An 18,439-nucleotide genomic window follows, 5' to 3' on the forward strand; every position below is an offset into this window, starting at 1 on the left:
TGTCCGTCCAGCTATTGACCTCCTTTATTCCTCGGGGACTGTTCATCTTGTTAGCCAGCTACTCCAACATATGACTGATCATTCTCCAAGTTTGGAACGTAAATGGTCGGATGTTTAGTACTTACTGTCAATCTCACCAGCGTCGATGGCATCGGTGATGGCCTTGGGGCTCTTGCCGTCAACCTGGCATCCAACACTGTTTGCCGTTCCAAGAATCTCCTTAACACCTCCCTCCAATGTCTTGGAGAAAGACTTGTGGCGCATGGTTCTCGCAATCTCAATGATCTCCTCCAGGGGAACAGACTTGTTGTGCTTGATGTTCTTCTCCTTCTTGCGGTCGCGAGGGGGCTCCTTGAGGGCGCGGATAATGAGGGAAGAGGCAGTAGGAACAACGGAGACAGCGGCTTGACGGTTCTGGATGGTGAGCTTAACCGTCACGCGGAGGCCCTTCTATAATTCCAATCATGTCAGTCCTGTTCTAGCTCGCTTGCGGGGGTGTTAAAAGTTAAGGGTGGAGGAATTGTCATACCCAGTCGCCAGTCGCCTTCGCGATATCTTCACCAACTTTCTTGGGAGACAGACCGAGAGGACCGATCTTGGGGGCCAAGGCAGAGGAGGCACCAACCTCACCTCCGGTGGCCAGGAGGTGGCTGTATTCGCGAAATGTGTTAGAAAAACATAAAAAAAACCTCCTTCCTCGTCGCCGCAAATATTCTTAGTTATAGGGAAGGTGCGACGTACATGACCTTGACTTCGTTGGGATCGAATTTGGGAGCTGTGGTATACTATTAGTTTTCTTGTCGTCGCTTGTTCGGCCTCATGGCAGTCGAGAGGGTCACTTACGCATCGTGTCTGCTCTCGGATCTGGGTCTGATGGGAAAGTTGGTGTCGAAAGATGGAGTTGAGGTCGAGTTGGACGGAGGAAAATGTTGATTAGTTCTGTGCGCCTTCTCGCAGCCCTAGGCAAAAAAGACTAAGATACTACGCCACAATTCATGTGGCTGAGCGGAGAAAATCGGTGCACAAAAGCCTGGCCAATAACCTTTTTCGCACTCCACTATCCACGGAGGGTCTTTTCGCCAAAGAAAGCCGCAACTATCACGTGGTTTGTTCGCACCTACCCAAAGTGCCCTTGATTGATAATATTACCTGCCTAGGTACCTATCTGATCTTCTTATCAGCTCTCGCTACGGATAGACTAAGCCACATTCGCTACCTGCCCACGACTACCTTAACTCTAGCCACACGTCGGAAACGCAACTTTGGCGAAGTCCATGCGGAGTGCGCCTCAGCGATTGCGGTACTGCCCTAGAAGTATTTGGGTACGGGTACAGGTGCCCACCTGATGTACTCCGTGGATTACCTTGCCTCCCTACCTAGGTACGCTCCCACTCCGTACCTACCTTAGTAGGGAATCAATCGTCTTGGTGGGGGCGGGGTTCTTCAGCTACCATACATCCCCACTCTGTCACGATTCACATGTACCAGGTCAAACGAAGTTGCGTCGGGTACATAGGTCTCCTGAAATACCTTGGCTCGGGTAGAGTCTCAACATCGTTCAACTTATTGTCTCATTTGCCTTGCTCTCATGATTCAATGTGATAAATTTCACGGACCGCAAGGTGCATTGGCCGCATTGGCCGCGTAAGTGAAATCTTACACGGAATTCTTCAGTGTTCATTGGCATTTGTCTTCATAACTACGGCAAAGTCTGAAGCCTTATATGCTAGAGACCTCCAGACTCCGAGTTGCGATTGTGCTCTACATCCCCCATCTTGTGGATTTGTCGTCTCTTGGTACGACGAAGACGACCACCCCGTCTTTGCTGGCACCGATATCCTCCTTCAGCCCATGACGATACGCAACTGATTTAGTTTGTGCCACTTACGGCCAGCCTAATACCCAGAGTTAGCAAGTCCAATAGGATAGGATAAATATTGAGTAATTCCTTACTTCATGAGATGGTCCATGAAGGTTTGCAGAGACACATCATCAGTGAAGATAGTCTGGGCGTTTTGCGCACCCACACCGCCATAAGCTCCGGTAGTGTGGGTGGTCGACGGGTTGAGCTTCGACAGAAGGAATCTGGCTTGAGAACCTCCAGCATCACAAACAATGAATCGAGGAAGTGGGAATCTATCGGTGATGAGATCCTACATAATGTTAGCTGACGTACTGGGAGCCTGACGGAGGGAGAGAGCTTACTCTTGCGTCTTCCTTGGGCTGCTCGAGCAGAGATGCAAAGTTTTCATAGCCCTCTTGGTCCTGATATCCCGCCTTGCGCCACTCGGCGACCGTCTCCCCGTGGAAAATGAGAATGTGGAAGAAGGTATCGAGAAGAAGGATATGGGTGGGTTGAATAGAAGTCGAGTCCAGCAACACAGGTTGGCCACCCTCCTGATCAAACGTGTACGAGTCTAACGTGGGCTGTATCATGATGAGCGAGTTGCTTACGTCCTCGTGGTTAAGGACATGGCGATAGAAGGCCGTCTCGTCGGGGGAGTTGTTGAAGACCTGTAGGAATTGACTCCTCCGGAGATGGAACATGAACTGCGGGTACAATGTAAAGTTCTTCTCGAGCCGGAAGGAAGATGGATCATCTTTCCGGTAGTCTGCAAAGCGGGAGCAGAGTCTGATAAGCATCCTGTCAACCCAGCGCAAGACATCCGGACCGTCATCAACTTCGGCCTTGAACACTGCAATGCGAGACATCAGGACAGCAGCAGCTTCCTGGTCGAACGATTGTGCAATAGCCGGATCGCCAGCTGGTCCACTGAGGTTTCTGGCAATTGTCGTAACCCTCAGATGGAATTGACCGGACGAGTGTTGGTAGTAGGTGAGGAATTGGATCATGCCCTTCTGTGGCGTTTGCTGATGCTGCGTAGGGCCTCCCTGACTTGCAATCTCAAAGTATACGCCGTAACTTGCGTTGGGGTCGATGCCGCACATCTTCCATGAGCATGTGTTGCCTATGCCACATTCCGTCTCTCCAACTGATGTCGATTTCTTGTTAAGAGAAATGGCGTGGCCTATCAGTCCAGTAACCTTTAACTCTTTAGTGGTGAGTACTTCGAGCGTAGCATTGAAGCCCATGAGCAAGTTGTCGTCACCATCCTTTTCGAACACGCGAATGAACGACTGCCTGAACATAGAGGAAGTAAAACTGTCGGTCAAAATCATGTGGCCACCGGTGGAATTGCAGAGGCCCTTCATCTCTAAGAGACCGACTTGATCAAGACAACCCGCGAATATGTCAATGATGTGGCCATTATGAGCGGTCCTCTTGGCCAGGATGTCATAGAACTAGGGGCTAGCGTCAGCTTTTCCTATACAGAGGAAACCTCATCTAAGTACCGACCTTGAGTGCCTTCTTGTAGTACTTGATGTTGTCACGGTCAATGTCGTGGTGCGATCGGATGGGCTCTCTCAGTTCCGGGCCAACTACCATGCCGGGTCCCTCTGTCGCCGGTCCACCAGCGAAGAGCATGATGCGGCCACCGGCGTGTTGGAATGAAGACTCAAGGAGTCCTACTGCGACACTGAGAGCAACGCCGGAGCAGCGCAGACTCCTGCGGTCGTTGGCTACGGGCCATGGGTCTTTCTGAAGCTGCTCCAAAGCTTTCGTCAGCTGAAACTCGGCCTGCTGAACGGGTAGCAGAAATCTCGACGCAGGGCCTGCGGGCATAGGCCTTCCAGGCTGCTGCTGGGGCATGCCGGGTCGCATTGCTGGGGAGAGCAAGCCGAGCATCTCCTGCACCTGCTTCGCGGAGTAGTCTTTGCTCCCGCGGAACACATAGGATTTCGCGCATTCAGTGTAGCCGATTTCGTGAACTTGTGCCTTGAGAAGTGGTCAGCAAGGAGGGTCATGGGGTTCCCAATGAATACGCCACCTACCATCGTGCCATATGTGATTAAGCCAACGAGTGCATTTTCGGGTAGCAGGCTCAGGCTCATGACCAATGACTCCTTGAGCGCAGCCAGGCTATCATCCTCTTGGCAGGTGTCGACAACATAGAGGAAGATGGGAGGGCTTGGCGCCGGCCGCGAGAGCCGATACTCGATCGTAGTGTTGGAGGGATGAAGTTCGGGGGGGATGGCATTGGCGGTGATATCTTTGTAATGGGGCGGAAGAGGGTTCCGCGATAGGCAGAATGGACAAATCCAAAGACGGGCTCTTACGTCCACAGAGCTAGCCCAGGTCAGGCTTGAAGATTCCAATGACTCAAATCGCTTAACTCACCAGAAAGGATTGAGGACGGAGCGACAAGGTTGCTTGCAAGTCACCGGTTCGAATTGGAGGAGTGGTGTGTCGGGCTTTTCTTTGAGAGGAGTGTAGTTGGCCCCAATCGGCACGACCAAGCGCGATGCTTCCTGTATGAGCACATGTCAGAAGACGTAGAAAGACACTTTTCCAAGAACAACTGACCATACGAGAGCTAGGAAACACGTTCCAACTCAGGCGAACTCCATCACGGTCCTCGACCTCGCTCCATTGCTCCTTAAGAGCTTCGTAGTCCATCGTTGTTCAAATGCTCTGCTACGGTCGATATTCAGGTGGTGCGGCTTCGGCGTGAATCCTGTAAAATGTGGTCAGTGGCGGATATTTGACCAGGAATAGCGGTACATTCAGTTCATACTTAGATTGCCAGCAGATGGTTTGCGAGTGCCGCGAGGGTTGCTGCGTTAAATAGAGGATAGGACGGAGAAGGTAGCTTGGTATGGCCACGGCACAGTTGACAAACAACGGCGGCTTTGAACTGTGGCCTACCGGCGGAGGCAATGTGGCAGGAACAAGCTGTAGTGGGGCTACCAAGGTACCTGCCAGTGACCTACTAGTACTAGATCCATTGATCTCTAGCGCGGGGCTGCGGCTACGTATAAAGAGGTGCACCGCAAGGGTATATAGCCAGGACAGCTATAGAGGTATACCGAAGCATTATTTGTTTTGGTATTCTGCCTTTGCTGGCTGCTCGGGCGATTCTCGATATCGGTTACACGGTATTAATACACGGTATCAGTGGATACTCACACTGTCTCGCTAGACTATACCGAAACATTATAGTATACTAATCTATACCTAGCGAGTATAGAGCTTATGTAATTTAAAAAATTAAGAGTCTTATTAAATTAAACGTATTAATTTTTATATTTTAAAACTAAGTAATATATTTTAATAAGGTTTTAATTATTAAAAATATTTTAAATAAGTTAAGATATTATTATATTAGCTTATTAATTAAAAAGCTTGATAATAACTTAATTACTTTTATTAATTACTTAGGTAGTTCTTTATATAAAACTTATAATATTAATTTATTTATTTTAATATTCTATTTTTATTAGCTACTCGGGCGGTTTTGGATATCGTTTATTTAATTTTATTTATTTTAGTTTATTTTAATATTATACCTTTACTAACTACTCGGGTAGTTCTTAATATCGTATATATAGTATTAATATATAGTATTAATAAATACTCTTACTATCTCGATAGACTATTTTTTTTTAGGATTTTTTAACTTTTTAACTTTCCCTCTTATAAAGTTCATAACTACGGATTATTAACGGCTATTATTATTACTTTATAAGCCGCTTACTTAGCTAAGTTTATTACTCTTTAAGTAATAGTAGCTTATAATAATATAATATTAGAGATACTCTCGTTATTATTATTAAAAGTAATACTAACCTTCTTATTACTAATATTCGTTTTTAACTTTAACTCGTATATATATATATATTTATTTATTTTTTTGTTTTTTTTATTTTACCTTTACTAGTTGCTTGGGCGATTCTTAATATCGATTATATAATATTAATACATATTATTAATAAATACTCCCACTATCTTAATAGACTAATTTTTTTAGATTTTTTAACTTTTTAACTTTCCCTCTTATAAAGTTCATAACCACGGATCATTAACGGCGATATTAGGCGCTATATATATATATATATATATATTATTTCGGGTTTTTTCTAAAATTAAAAAACGCTACTTCCCTCGCTATTTCTTATTATTATTATTATTATTATTATTATTATTATTTTTAAGAGTTTTACTATTAGGGTAGTACTATTTAGCTAACTGGGTAGTACTTTACTTTAATATAGCCCGTGCGGCTAATTAGAAACTAGGAAATTTTTAGTATACTTTTTCTGATCTACCTCTTATACTTACCGTAAGCCTAAGCTTAAAATCTTTACTTTTTAAGTACGTATTTCTATTACTACTTAGTTATAATAGATTCGGGATGCGGCCGGCGATAGGACGCCGATAACTTAGCGACCGGTATACGGATTTTATTATAAAAGAACTTTTTAAAAAGCAGAGCCCTTACGAAGGACTCTATAAGCTTTAGTTTTATAATATACCTATACCTATATTATAGCCTCGCTAGTTAAGTACTTATAGCCTAATTTCTTATAATTCTAAAGCTTTTACCTCTACGGAGTAACTAATATAAGTAATAATAGATTATAGAAACGAACAGAACGTTAACGAAACGACGCCTAGCTGTTAGTAAAGAGCCGTTAGCGCCGACGAGCTATAGCTATCTAGAGTCGACTACTCGACCCCATTCTATCTAGGAGAACGAGCCTACTATAGGGCAAGTCCTACCTGAATACTAGCGTTTATAGAAAAGCTAGACGAAGAAGATAATTGGGGTAGATCACCCTTATAGGCTAGTTACCCCGTTAATACCCTAAAGACCCTATTTATTATGAACGGGGCGTTTATTAGCGACCGATCGCTGGATATACGAGGTTAAGGTGCGTATAAAAGCGCGGGTAGTACTAAAATAGCTAGTTTAGTAGACCTTATAGGCCTAATAATAACTTATTTCTATAAGACGATAAAAATAATAGTCGAAGATCGAAACTAAGAACGGCGTCGATACGAGGAGCTCGTTTAATAGCTTACCGAGCGGCCGGCGACGTATCTAGGTCGACGAGAATATAAAAAGCCTCCTTTTTATAACTATAAACCGATCGGAGAAGAGTTTACGAGTGCTTAGGTAGCAGACTAGATTATTACTATAGAGGTAAGTAATAAGCTTCGCATAAAAAGCACTATAGAATAGTATATCGAATAGGCCCTATCTAAGATATCCCTATTACTATAAACGTAATAGTATAATTACGAGAAGAGCCTCTAGGATCCCCTCTCCTAGGGCGACTTCTTAGCGTTTATTTACTAATAGTACGTAGACCCCGAGACTTAGGAACGGGAATACTATAAAAAGCTAAGGACGAAGAAGCTAAAGGAGGGCTAGACCCCTACCTAGTTCCTTACTAAGTAGTTAGCGATCTATTATAACCTAGGCATAGAAGATATAGAGAATTCGAAAGTAGAGGCATACTAGTTCTTTTTTAAACTACTATTTTAGTTATAGGACGATCTAATTTATTATAGGGTCTTAATTAAGAGAGTACGCAATATAGCTTACGAGGCTAATAGACTATAGTCGTTAAATTAATAAAAGGGTAGTAACTAGTCGTAAAAGGACGGTAAGAAGAGGCTATATCCGTTATTAAAATAACCGCGTCGAATATCCCCTTTTTATAAAGAAAAGAGTAGGGAGAGCTCTAAGGGGCTAGGCTCTAGGGACTTACTAGGAGTAATATTGTAAAAGCCGTATAATAAAAGTGCTCGCGCCGAGCTATTATAAAAGCGTCGTAATAATAATATTAAGTACTTTATATATAATAAGATAAGCTATATATTTAGTAAGTACTAGAAAAATAAGTCGGGAGGTAGGGGCGACGATAAGCTGACGTACCCCCGATCGAAGCTAACGTTAGTAACTATCTAACGGGTTACTACCGAGCCGAGAGTTATAAAGGTCGACTTATTAAAAAATAAGTAGGTATAGGCGATATACTTAATACGCTTGCGCTAAGTATTAAGAGAGTACTGATAAGAATAATTACGAAGGGTAAGGTAATAGTTCTATAAGGTATTACTAAAAGGCTAGTAGAAATTAATATAGATATATGCTCCGAGATAGATATTATTAGTACTAGGCTCGTAACCTACTTAGGGTTAACCCCGGCTACTACTATAGCTCCCTCGTTAAGGGATTTCTAGGGTAAAGCCGTAAGCTAGGGGAAAGCTTACTAATTAACGCTCTTCTTTATCGACTACTATAAGTAGCTAAGGAAAATTCGGCGACTATTCGCTATAGTTAATAAGGATAAAAGAATAGTAAACCTCCTACTATCGCGACTATTAATAAGCTAAGAGGGTATTCGTATTAACATAGCGACGAATATATAGTCGTATAAGCCTATCTCGGTCGCCGAATTAGAAATAATAGCTCGCGATATCGTTAAGAATCGCAAGAGGGCGTATATATTATATATTACTACTATAAAAAGCATCGCGGGGGTAACGGAGACTAAACTACGAGGGGGTCTACTATTAGAACTTTAATTAGAAATAGAGACGTTCGACGAGTAGTTAGTAAAAGGACCGTAGTTATATAACGGGGTAGAATACTCTATTAACCTAGTTCCGAGTACTAAACTACCGTATAGTCCTATTTATTTATTAAGCGAGAAATAACTCGATAAGCTTCGCGCGTATATTACTAAGAACCTAGCGAACGGTCGTATTATATTTTTAGTTAGTAAGGCTAGGGTACTAATCCTTTTCGTATTAAAAAAAGACGGTACGCTACGCTTCTATATAAATTATTACGGGCTAAATAGGGTAACTATAAAAAATCGATACTTATTACCGCTTATCGGCGAGCTCTTAAATAGGCTTCGCGGAGCGAAATAAATCTTAAAAATAGATATTAGGGATGCTTACTACCGTATTTAAATTAAAAAAGAAGACTAATAGAAAATAGCGTTCCGGAGCCGATACGGTTATTTCGAGTATATTATTATACCTTTCGGGCTAATAAACGTACCCGCGACGTTCTAGGCATATATTTACCGAGCGCTCGCCGACCTACTAAATACTTACTATATAGCATATATAAACGATCTAATAATTTACTTAATAATAAAGGAGTAGCATACGGAGGATATTAAAAAGGTCCTCCGACGTTTGCGTTTATACGGGCTTTTTACTAAACTATTAAAGTGCTCGTTCTATTAAAAGAGGGTCGAGTTCTTAAGTTATGTTATTATATTAGAAAGAATCGAGATTAACTCGTTACGAGTGCGAACGATCGCTAACTAGAAGGCGCTAAAGTCTATTAGGGATATCTAAGTATTCCTAGGGTTCTATAACTTCTATTAGAAGTTTATTACTAAATACTCGGGTATCGTTATACCGATAATAGTATTACTAAAAATAAAAAAGGGGTAGATAAGGGACTTTTAGTAGACTAAAGAAGTAGACGAGGCGTTTAATTAGCTAAAAGTCGCTTTTATTTTAGTAACTGTACTTACGTATTAGAACCTATAACGTATTATACGAGTAGAAACCGACGCTTTAGTTAAAGCTATCGTAGTAATCTTATTGTAATAGGCTAATAGAGAATAGCGACCCGTTACTTATTAGTCGTAAAAGCTTATGGATACGGAGTAGCGATGGGCTACGGGTTAATAAGAACTGCTCGCTATAATAAAAGGGCTAGAGTACTAGGCTTACTACCTCTAGGGCCTTTTATAAAAGTTTATAATCTTAACGGATTACTAAGTACTTAAAGAAATAATTAGCGCACCGGCGCGGGACTTTTAAAAAAGGCTCGCGAGGTAGGTATATAAACTATTAGTATTTAACTTTAACTTAGAACACCGGCTAGGGAAAACGAACCTAGCGGACGGTCTATTTAAAAAGCTAGACTATATAGAGGGGGAAGTGCTTTATAAGGACGTCCTCCTTACGCTAACCTAAAAGCTACGTCTTATTAGCGAACTACCGCCTAACGTCTAATAAAAGATAATTAGCTTAAAAAGATAAAATAATATTACTAAGGTATACGTTTAAGTAGTTAAGGCCTCCCTTTATAATCCTAGCTAGATATTAGCTAGTTCTAAAAACGGGGAATCCTCTCCCCTATATTAGTAGCGTATTATAGGGCGTACTAATAAAATAGTAATAGTTACTACCATAACGACTCGAAGTAAAAAAGTAAAAGAGTTATTAGCGAACGCTCGTCGACGGTCCGGTAAGGATAAAGAGGAGTCGGATAGAGCTAGGGTTATTATACTAGAATAGTATATCCTACGCCCCGTTATAAAAGAGCTTATAAGGGGTAAAATAGCATTCGCTTCCTATCTCTCGCTAGAGACTAAAGAGCTCGTTAGAGGACTATAAGCTAAAAATAAGTTCTATATATTATAATCGGCGAGAGTTCGTACTACGGCTAGCGAGCTAAGAATATATTCGCTTAATAAATAGGGTATACTATTTTTTAAAAAAAGACTCGTTATTTTTTAAGTAAAGTCTTTTTAAATAGAAATCCTTTACTAATACTACGACGACTATAGGGTAGGTTATATAGGAGCTACGAAAACTCTCGAGCTAATCTAAAAGAAGTTTTACTAGGAAGATATTTAACGAGATATTTAAGAATACGTTAAGAACTATGAGTATTATTTAGGAGTTATGACCCTAAGATATAAGCCGTACGGGTAGCTATAGTTATTATTACTACCCTTATACCTATTTTAAGAAATATTTATAGACTTTATTACGGGGCTATTACCGAGCGCTCGTAATAATAGCGCAGAGTATAATTATAAAAGATTAGGCTATAAGTACTTAACTAGCGAGGCTATAATATAAGTATAAGTATATTATAAGACTAAAGCTTATAGAGTCCTTTATAAGGGCTCTGCTTCTTAAAAAGTTCTTTTATAATAAGATCCGTATACCGGTTGCTAAGTTATTAGCGTCCTATCGCCGGCCGTATCCCGAATTTATTATAATTACTCCCCCCTTACGTAACTTTAGTCCCTAAAGTTATTACGTAATATCTTCCTTTAACGCTAATAATAAAGCTATTAACGTTGTTATTTATAATAGATTCCGTAAGGCGTTAATAATATCCTTTTTTACCTAAGAATAAGGTATTATTCTTATTTCCTTATTTAACGGATGCTTTATTATTATTATTTAACGATAGCGCGCCGACTAGTTACTAAGTTAGTAATATATATTCGTAGTGAAGTATTCTAACCGTTATAATATATAAGAGCCTGCCTAACCTCGTAGTTATTATTATTATTAAGCTATTGATTATAGTAAAAGATTTTTCGTCCGTTACGAGTTGCGTATTTACTTTTTCTTTCCTCTTTCTATTTAGCGACCGTTTTACGAATTCTTTCTTATATAACTATACTTTTCTTTTTACGATATTCTAATTCCGTATCGTTTCTTAATTACGACTCTCTTATTATACTATTACTAAGTATCTGCCAAAATATCTACTATTTCGCGTATCTAGGATATACTTAATATAGAGTATAATCTTAAGAAGGGCTTCTACGGTCTCCGCGGCGGTGCTCTTTATATATACTACTTAGCTAGTCTATATCGTAATATTAACGAGCTTATTTATATCGCCGGCGCTCACGTCGCTAAGTATATTATTTATTAAATTAATAAAAAGAAGTGTTCTGTTATAAGTCGTCGAGTCCTCGCTAATCCGTTACTAAAATATTAGCTAACGATATTTCTTAGGTTCTTAAGGAGCTATATAACGCCGCCTAGTTTACTTAGAATACTTTTATAGAGTTTTATAATACCGAGGAGTAGGGTAGCCTTAACTCCTATAAGCGCGGCCGCGTTCTCTATACTTTTAGCTATGCTATTAATATATAAAAAAAGGTAGTTACTTATATCGCTAACCCGTTAGCGGGTAATAAGGTAAAGAAGGTCTACTTTAAATAGGCTACTCTTTAAGAGCTCGTTACTAACTGCGAGTATTTAAACTTATTAATCTTGATTACGGTAAGTCGTCGGCGATCGTTTAGTAAATTTTCTTTTTATTAACTTAAATTTCTCTTCTTAGGCTAGTATTTTTAATACTAATAATAAGACTAAGATTATTTCTTGCCTTAGTTACCTCTAGTTAGCTTATTTTTATAATAATAGCCGTGCGACCGCTTTATAAAGTAACCTTAACGCTCTAGCTTAGTATTATAAGGAAACTCCTAAGGGTATTATTATTACGCATATCTAGGAGTTTTTTATTTTCCTTACTTTTTGTAAACGCGTCGCTAAGTTCTTAGTAAATAAGGTACTTATTTATACCGTTATTATATATAGCGCTACCCCTATTTCCCGTAGTCCCGAGACTCGGACTCCTATTAAAAAGCGTACTCTTATTACTAACTATATTCTTAATAATAACGACGAGCGGGACGACTTCGGGTTTAAGTTTAATAAGTCTTAGCGCGAGGATACTAAATCTAAGGAGCTCGGTAGTAATTTAGAGAATTCTCTTTCTTAGCGTTATAATAAGCGCCGCCGCTTTAATATTAATAACTTACCGACCCCTACCCATAACGCTCTCTTTAGTATAAACGAGGGTACCCTAGCCCTTAGTCGTATTATTCTAAATCTTAATAAGGCTAGTATTACGCTCCTCCCGCTCTAGGTAAAGGCTTTACGACGGCTCGACGAGGCTATTACTCGTATTAAAGTTAAAGCCGTAGGTCGTAATAAGTAGTTCGACGTTACTAAGTTCTTTACGAATATTAATATTACTAAGGTCCCTTAGCTCGACTAAGACTACGAGAGCGTTACCTCGGATAATATCCCCCGTCCCCGACCCGTTATTAATAATAATAGCGTTACGGCCCCTACTTTGCCTTTTATTCTACCTCTTATTATAGCTCCCGTTATGCTTCTTATTATAGCTCCCGTTATGCTTTTTATTATAGCTCCTGTTATACTTCTTATTATAGCCTCTAATAGTAACTAAGTAGCGAACGCTCTGCGAACTATTATTATTAATATATATAATACTCTGCGCGACTTTAACCGCCTCTCTTTTACTCGTCGTAATATTAATAAAGTTAACGGCCTTACTTTAAGTAATTAGCTAAGTACGCGCACGAAGCCTCCCCGCTTTTTACTTACCGAGCGGACTACTATTACTAACTATTAAGCTTTAGAGGTATATACTAGAGCCGCTACTATTACCGCTAGTATTATATAGGTTACTCCCCCTACGTAGCTAGATCTTAGCGATCTCTTAGCAACGTATTACCAAGGGTTATAATACTATATCTTTTTCTTAAAGATTGCGCTAAGCTAAATAAAAAGGGTTCTATAGTATATTATTAATTAACTTATTTTTAGCGACCTTTTGCCGCGAACTTAACGTTTATTATCCTATTTTATATATACCCTTTTTTTATAGCGTTCGAATCTATTAACTATTTCCGCTACCCCTTTAAAATACTTAATAAGCTTTTACGTATTATACTTAGTAAGCTACCTAGCTTATTTAATAAGATATCGTAAGTTTCCTCCCTCGCTTTATATCGCGACGATTTCTTTAACTTCCTAAACGTCTTACTCGTCCTCTAATTCTAAAAGATTCGCCGTTTAGTTACTAACCGTTCGGCAATTTCCCTATAGCTTAAGCTAGGAAACTAAGAAAATATTATATATTCTCCGATACTACTTTAGTAAATATACTCGGTAAGCCTATTTCCCTACCCTTTTAGCTATTACTACTTTAATATATTTCGGCGCTAGTTTATTATTCTTAAATTGTATATTCTTCGTTAATAAGCTAACGACCTCTTTGCGATTAAACTCCTTTAGGGTATATTTTTTATTATAATAAGCTACTTAGCTCTTAGAAGCTTATACCTACGCTCGCGTAGCCTGGGCCCTAATCTCCCTAATTTTCTAAACCCTTTTCCGAACCCCCTAGACTATAGCCTTATAATTAGGTATATATTTAACGTACCTAGGGTAGTAGCCGTATAGTACTATATACGGGGATACCTTTATAGTAAAGTGTTAACTATTATTATATATAAACTTGGCCTCCTCTAGCTACGCTACTTACCTATTTAGCGAGCCCTCGGTATAGATCCTTAAATACTTTTTTAATATTTAATAAGTTCGCTCTATTTAGCTATCCGTTTATAAGTAGTACGTAGTAAATAGTTAGCGACGTATTGCCCGTTCCTTAGCGAACTCTTCTTAAAATGCGCTTATAAAGAACTTATTTTTATCTGTAATAATACTTTTAGGTATACCGAACTTATATTCGACCTCTCGGTATAAAATACTTATTATTTATATTACGTTAAGTATCTTAACGGTGGGTAAGAACTTTGCGAACTTTATTATATAATAAATAATAACTACGATACTATCGTACTTTGCGCCGTTACTACGAGCGCTCGGTAATAGCCCCGTAATAAAGTCTATAAATATTTCTTAGAATAGGTATAAGGGTAGTGGTAGTAACTATAGCTACCTATACGGCTTATATCTTAGGGTTATAACTCCTAAATAATACTTATAGTTCTTAACGTATTCCTAGATATCTTATTAGATATCTTCTTAATAGAACTTCCTTTAGATTAGCTCGAGAGTTTTTATAGCTCCTATATAACCTATTTTATAGTCGTCGTAGTATTAGTAAAGGATCTCTATCTAAAGAGACTCTATTTAAGGAATAACGAGTCTTTTTTTAAAAAATAGTATGCCCTATTCGTTAAGTAAATATGCTCTTAGCTCGCTAGCCGTAGCGCGAACTCTCGCTAATTATAATATATAGAACTCGTCTTTAGTTTATAATCTTTTAACGAGCTCCTTAGTCTCTAGCGAGAGATAAGAAACAAATACCGTTTTGCCCCTTATAAGCTCTTTTATAACGGGGCATAGGATATACTATTTTAGTATAATAACCTTAGCTCTATCCGACTCCTCTTTATTCTTACCGGACCGTCGACGAGCGTTTACTAATAACTCTCTTATTTTCTTACCTCGAGTCGTTATAATAGTAATTATTACTATTTTATTAGTACGCCCTATAACACGCTACTAATATAAAAGAGAGGATTCCCTATCCCTAGAGCTAGCCGATATCTAGCTAGGATCGCGAAGGGAGGCCTTAACTACTTAAATATATACTTTAGTAATATTATTTTATCTTTTTAAGCTAATTATCTTTTACCGGACGTCGGGCGGTAGTTTATTAATAAGACGTAGCTTCTAGGCTAGCGTAGGGAGGACGTCTTTATAAAGCACTTCCCCTTTTATATAATCTAGCTTTCTAAATAGACCGTCCGCTAGGTTCGTTTTCCTTAGTTAGTATTTTAAGTTAAAGTTAAATATTAATAGTTTATATACTTACCTCGCGAGCCTTTTTTAAAGGTCCCGCGCTAGTGCGCCGATTACTCCCTTAAGTACCTAGTAGTCCGTTAGGATTATAAACTTTTATAAAAGGCCCTAGAGGTAGTAAGCCTAGTACTCTAGCCCTTTTACTATAGCGAGTAGTTCTTATTAGCCCGTAGCCTATTGCTACTCCGTATCCGTAAGCTTTTATGATTAATAAGTAACGGGTTACTATTCTCTATTAGCCTATTATAATAAGATTATTACGATAGCTTTAACCGAAGCGTCGGTTTTTACTTATATAATATATTATAGGTTCTAGTATATAAGTACGGTTGCCGAAATAAAAGCGACTTTTAGCTAATTAAACGCCTCGTTTACTTCCTTAGTCTATTAGAAGTCCCTTATTTACCCCTTTTTTATTTTTAGTAATGCTATTATTAGTATAACGATGCCCGAGTATTTAGTAATGAACTTCTAATAGAAGTTATAGAACCCTAGGAATACTTAGATATCCCTAATAGACTCTAGCGCCTTTTAGTTAGCGATCGTTCGCACTCGCGACGAGTTAATCTCGATTCCTTTTAGTATAATAATATAACTTAAGAACTCGACCCTCTTTTAATAAAACGAGTACTTTAATAGTTTAGTAAAAAGCCCGTATAAACGTAGACGTTAGAGGACCTTCTTAATATCCTCTATATACTACTCCTTTGTTATTAAGTAGATTATTAGATCGTTTATATATACTATATAGTAAGTATTTAGTAGGTCGGCGAGCGCTTAGTAAATATACGCTTAGAACGTTGCGGGTACGTTCGTTAGCCCGAAAGGTATAATAATATACTCGAAGTAACTGTATCGGCTCCGGAACGCTATTTTCTATTAGTCTTCTTTTTTAATTCGGATACGGTAATAAGTATCCCTAATATCTATTTTTAAAATCTATTTCGCTCTATAAAGCTTATTTAGGAGCTTGCCAATAAGCGGTAGTAAGTATTAATTTTTTATAGTTACCTTATTTAGCCCGCGGTAGTTTACGTAGAGGCGTAGCGTGCCGTCTTTTTTTAATACAAAGAGGATCGGTGCCCTAGCCTTATTAACTAAAAGTATAATACGACCGTTCGCTAGGTTTTTAGTAATATACGCGCGAAGCTTATTAAGTTATTTCTTACTTAACGGATAAATAGGACTATACGGTAGTTTAGTACTTAGAACTAGGTTAATAGAGTGTTCTACCTTATTATATAACTGCGGTCCCTTCGCTAACTACTCGTCGAACGTTTCTATTTTTAATTAAAGTTTTAGTAATAGACCTCCTCGTAGTTTAGTCTCTATTACCCCCGCAATACTTCTTATAGTAGTAATATATAATATATATGCCCTCTCGCAATTTTTAACGATATTGCGAGCTATCGCTTCTAGTTCGGTAACTAAGATAGGCTCGTATAACTATATATTCGTTATTATATTAATATAAATACCCTCCTAGCCTATCGATAGTCGTAATAATAAGAGGTCTACTATTCTTTTATCCCTATTGACTATGGCGAATAGTTACTAAATCTTCCTTAGCTACTTATAATAGTTAATAAAGAAGAGCGTTAACTAGTAAGCTTTCCCCTAGCCTACGGCTTTACCTTAGAAGTCCCTTAACGAGGGAGCTATAGTAGTAGCCGGGGTTAACCCTAAGTAGGTTACGAGCCTAGTACTAATAATATCTATCTCGGAGTATATATTTATATTAACTTCTATTAGCCTTTCGGTAATACCTCGCAGAATTATCGCCCTGCCCTTCGTAATTATTCCTATCGGTACCCTCTTAATACTTAGCGTAAGCGTATTAGGTATATCGCCTGCGCCTACTCGTTTTTTAATAAGTCGACCTCTATAACTCTTAGCTTAGTAGTAACCCGTTAGATAGTTACTAACGTTAGCTTCGATTAGGGGTACGTCGGCTTATCGTCGCCCCTACCTCCCGACTTATTCTTTTAGTACTTACTAAATATATAGCCTATCTTATTATACGTAAAGTACTTAATATTACTACTGCGACGCTTTTATAATAGCTCGGCGCGAGCACTCTTATTATATAGCTTTTATAATATTACTCCTAGCGAGTCCCTAGAGCCTGGCCCCTTAGAGCTCTCCTTGCTCTTTTTTTTATAAAAGGGGGATATTTGACGCGGTTACTCTAATAACGGATATGGCCTCTTCTTACCGTCCTTTTATAACTAGTCGCCGCCCTTTTATTAATTTAATGACTATAGTTTATTAGCTTCGTAAGCTATATCGCGTACTTTTTTAATTAAGACCTTATAACGAATTAGGTCGTCCTATAGCTAAGATAGTAGTTTAAAAAAGAACTAGTATACCTCTACCTTCGAATTCTCTATATTTTCTATACCTAGGTTATAATAGATCGCTAACTACTTGGCGAGGAACTAGGTAGGGGTCTAGCCCTCTTTTAGCTTTTTTATCCTTAGCTCTTTATAGTATTCCCGTTCTTAAGTCTCGGGGTCTACGTACTATTAGCGAATAAACGCTAAGAAGTTGCCCTAGGAGAGGGGATCCTAGAGGCTCTTTTTGTAATTACGCTATTATGTTTATAGCGATAGGGATATCTTAAATAGGGCCTATTTAATATATTATTCTATAGTGCTTTTTATACGAAGCTTATTACCTACCTCTATAATAATAATTTAGTTTACTACTTAGGTACTTGTAGACTCTTCTCCGATCGGTTTATAGTTATAAAAAGGAGGCTTTTTATATTCTCGTTAACCTAGACGCGTTATTGGCCGCTCGGTGAGCTATTAAACGAGCTCTTTGTATTAACGCCGTTCTTAGTTTTGATCTTCGATTATTATTTTTATCGTTTTATAAAAATAGGTTATTATTAGGCCCATAGGGTTTACTAAACTAGCTATCTTAGTATTACCCGCGCCTTTATGCGCGCCTTAACTTTATACGTTTAGCGATCGGTTATTAATAAACGCCCCGTTTATAATAGATAGGGTCTTTAGGGTATTAACGGGGTAACTAACCCGTAAGGGTAATCTGCCCCGATTATCTTCTTTATTTAGCTCTTCCGTAAACGCTAGTATTTAGGTAAGACTCGCCCTATAATAAGCTCGTTTTCTTAGATAGAATAGGGTCGAGTAG

General features: G+C 38.9%; 1 protein-coding gene across 1 annotated transcript; it reads right to left on the minus strand.

Annotated features, from left to right (window-relative positions):
- Positions 1-24: 24 nt before the first annotated feature.
- On the minus strand, positions 25-12,473 carry CLUP02_10117 (Sec23/Sec24 trunk domain-containing protein; the record flags this gene model as incomplete). Its single annotated transcript, XM_049289093.1, has 20 exons — positions 25-38; positions 126-450; positions 530-650; positions 742-775; positions 844-959; positions 1,025-1,095; positions 1,246-1,308; positions 1,486-1,547; positions 1,617-1,655; positions 1,735-1,825; positions 1,889-1,895; positions 1,954-2,153; positions 2,206-3,303; positions 3,359-3,838; positions 3,895-4,189; positions 4,241-4,371; positions 4,427-4,487; positions 4,542-4,577; positions 4,638-4,838; positions 12,460-12,473. 20 exons carry the CDS (start codon positions 12,471-12,473, stop codon positions 25-27), a joined length of 3,459 nt encoding a protein of 1,152 aa, XP_049146237.1.
- Between the last annotated feature and the right edge of the window lie 5,966 nt (positions 12,474-18,439).

The sequence above is a fragment of the Colletotrichum lupini genome, chromosome 5 (assembly GCF_023278565.1).
Source record: "Colletotrichum lupini chromosome 5, complete sequence".
NCBI classification, from domain to species: Eukaryota; Fungi; Ascomycota; class Sordariomycetes; order Glomerellales; family Glomerellaceae; genus Colletotrichum; species Colletotrichum lupini.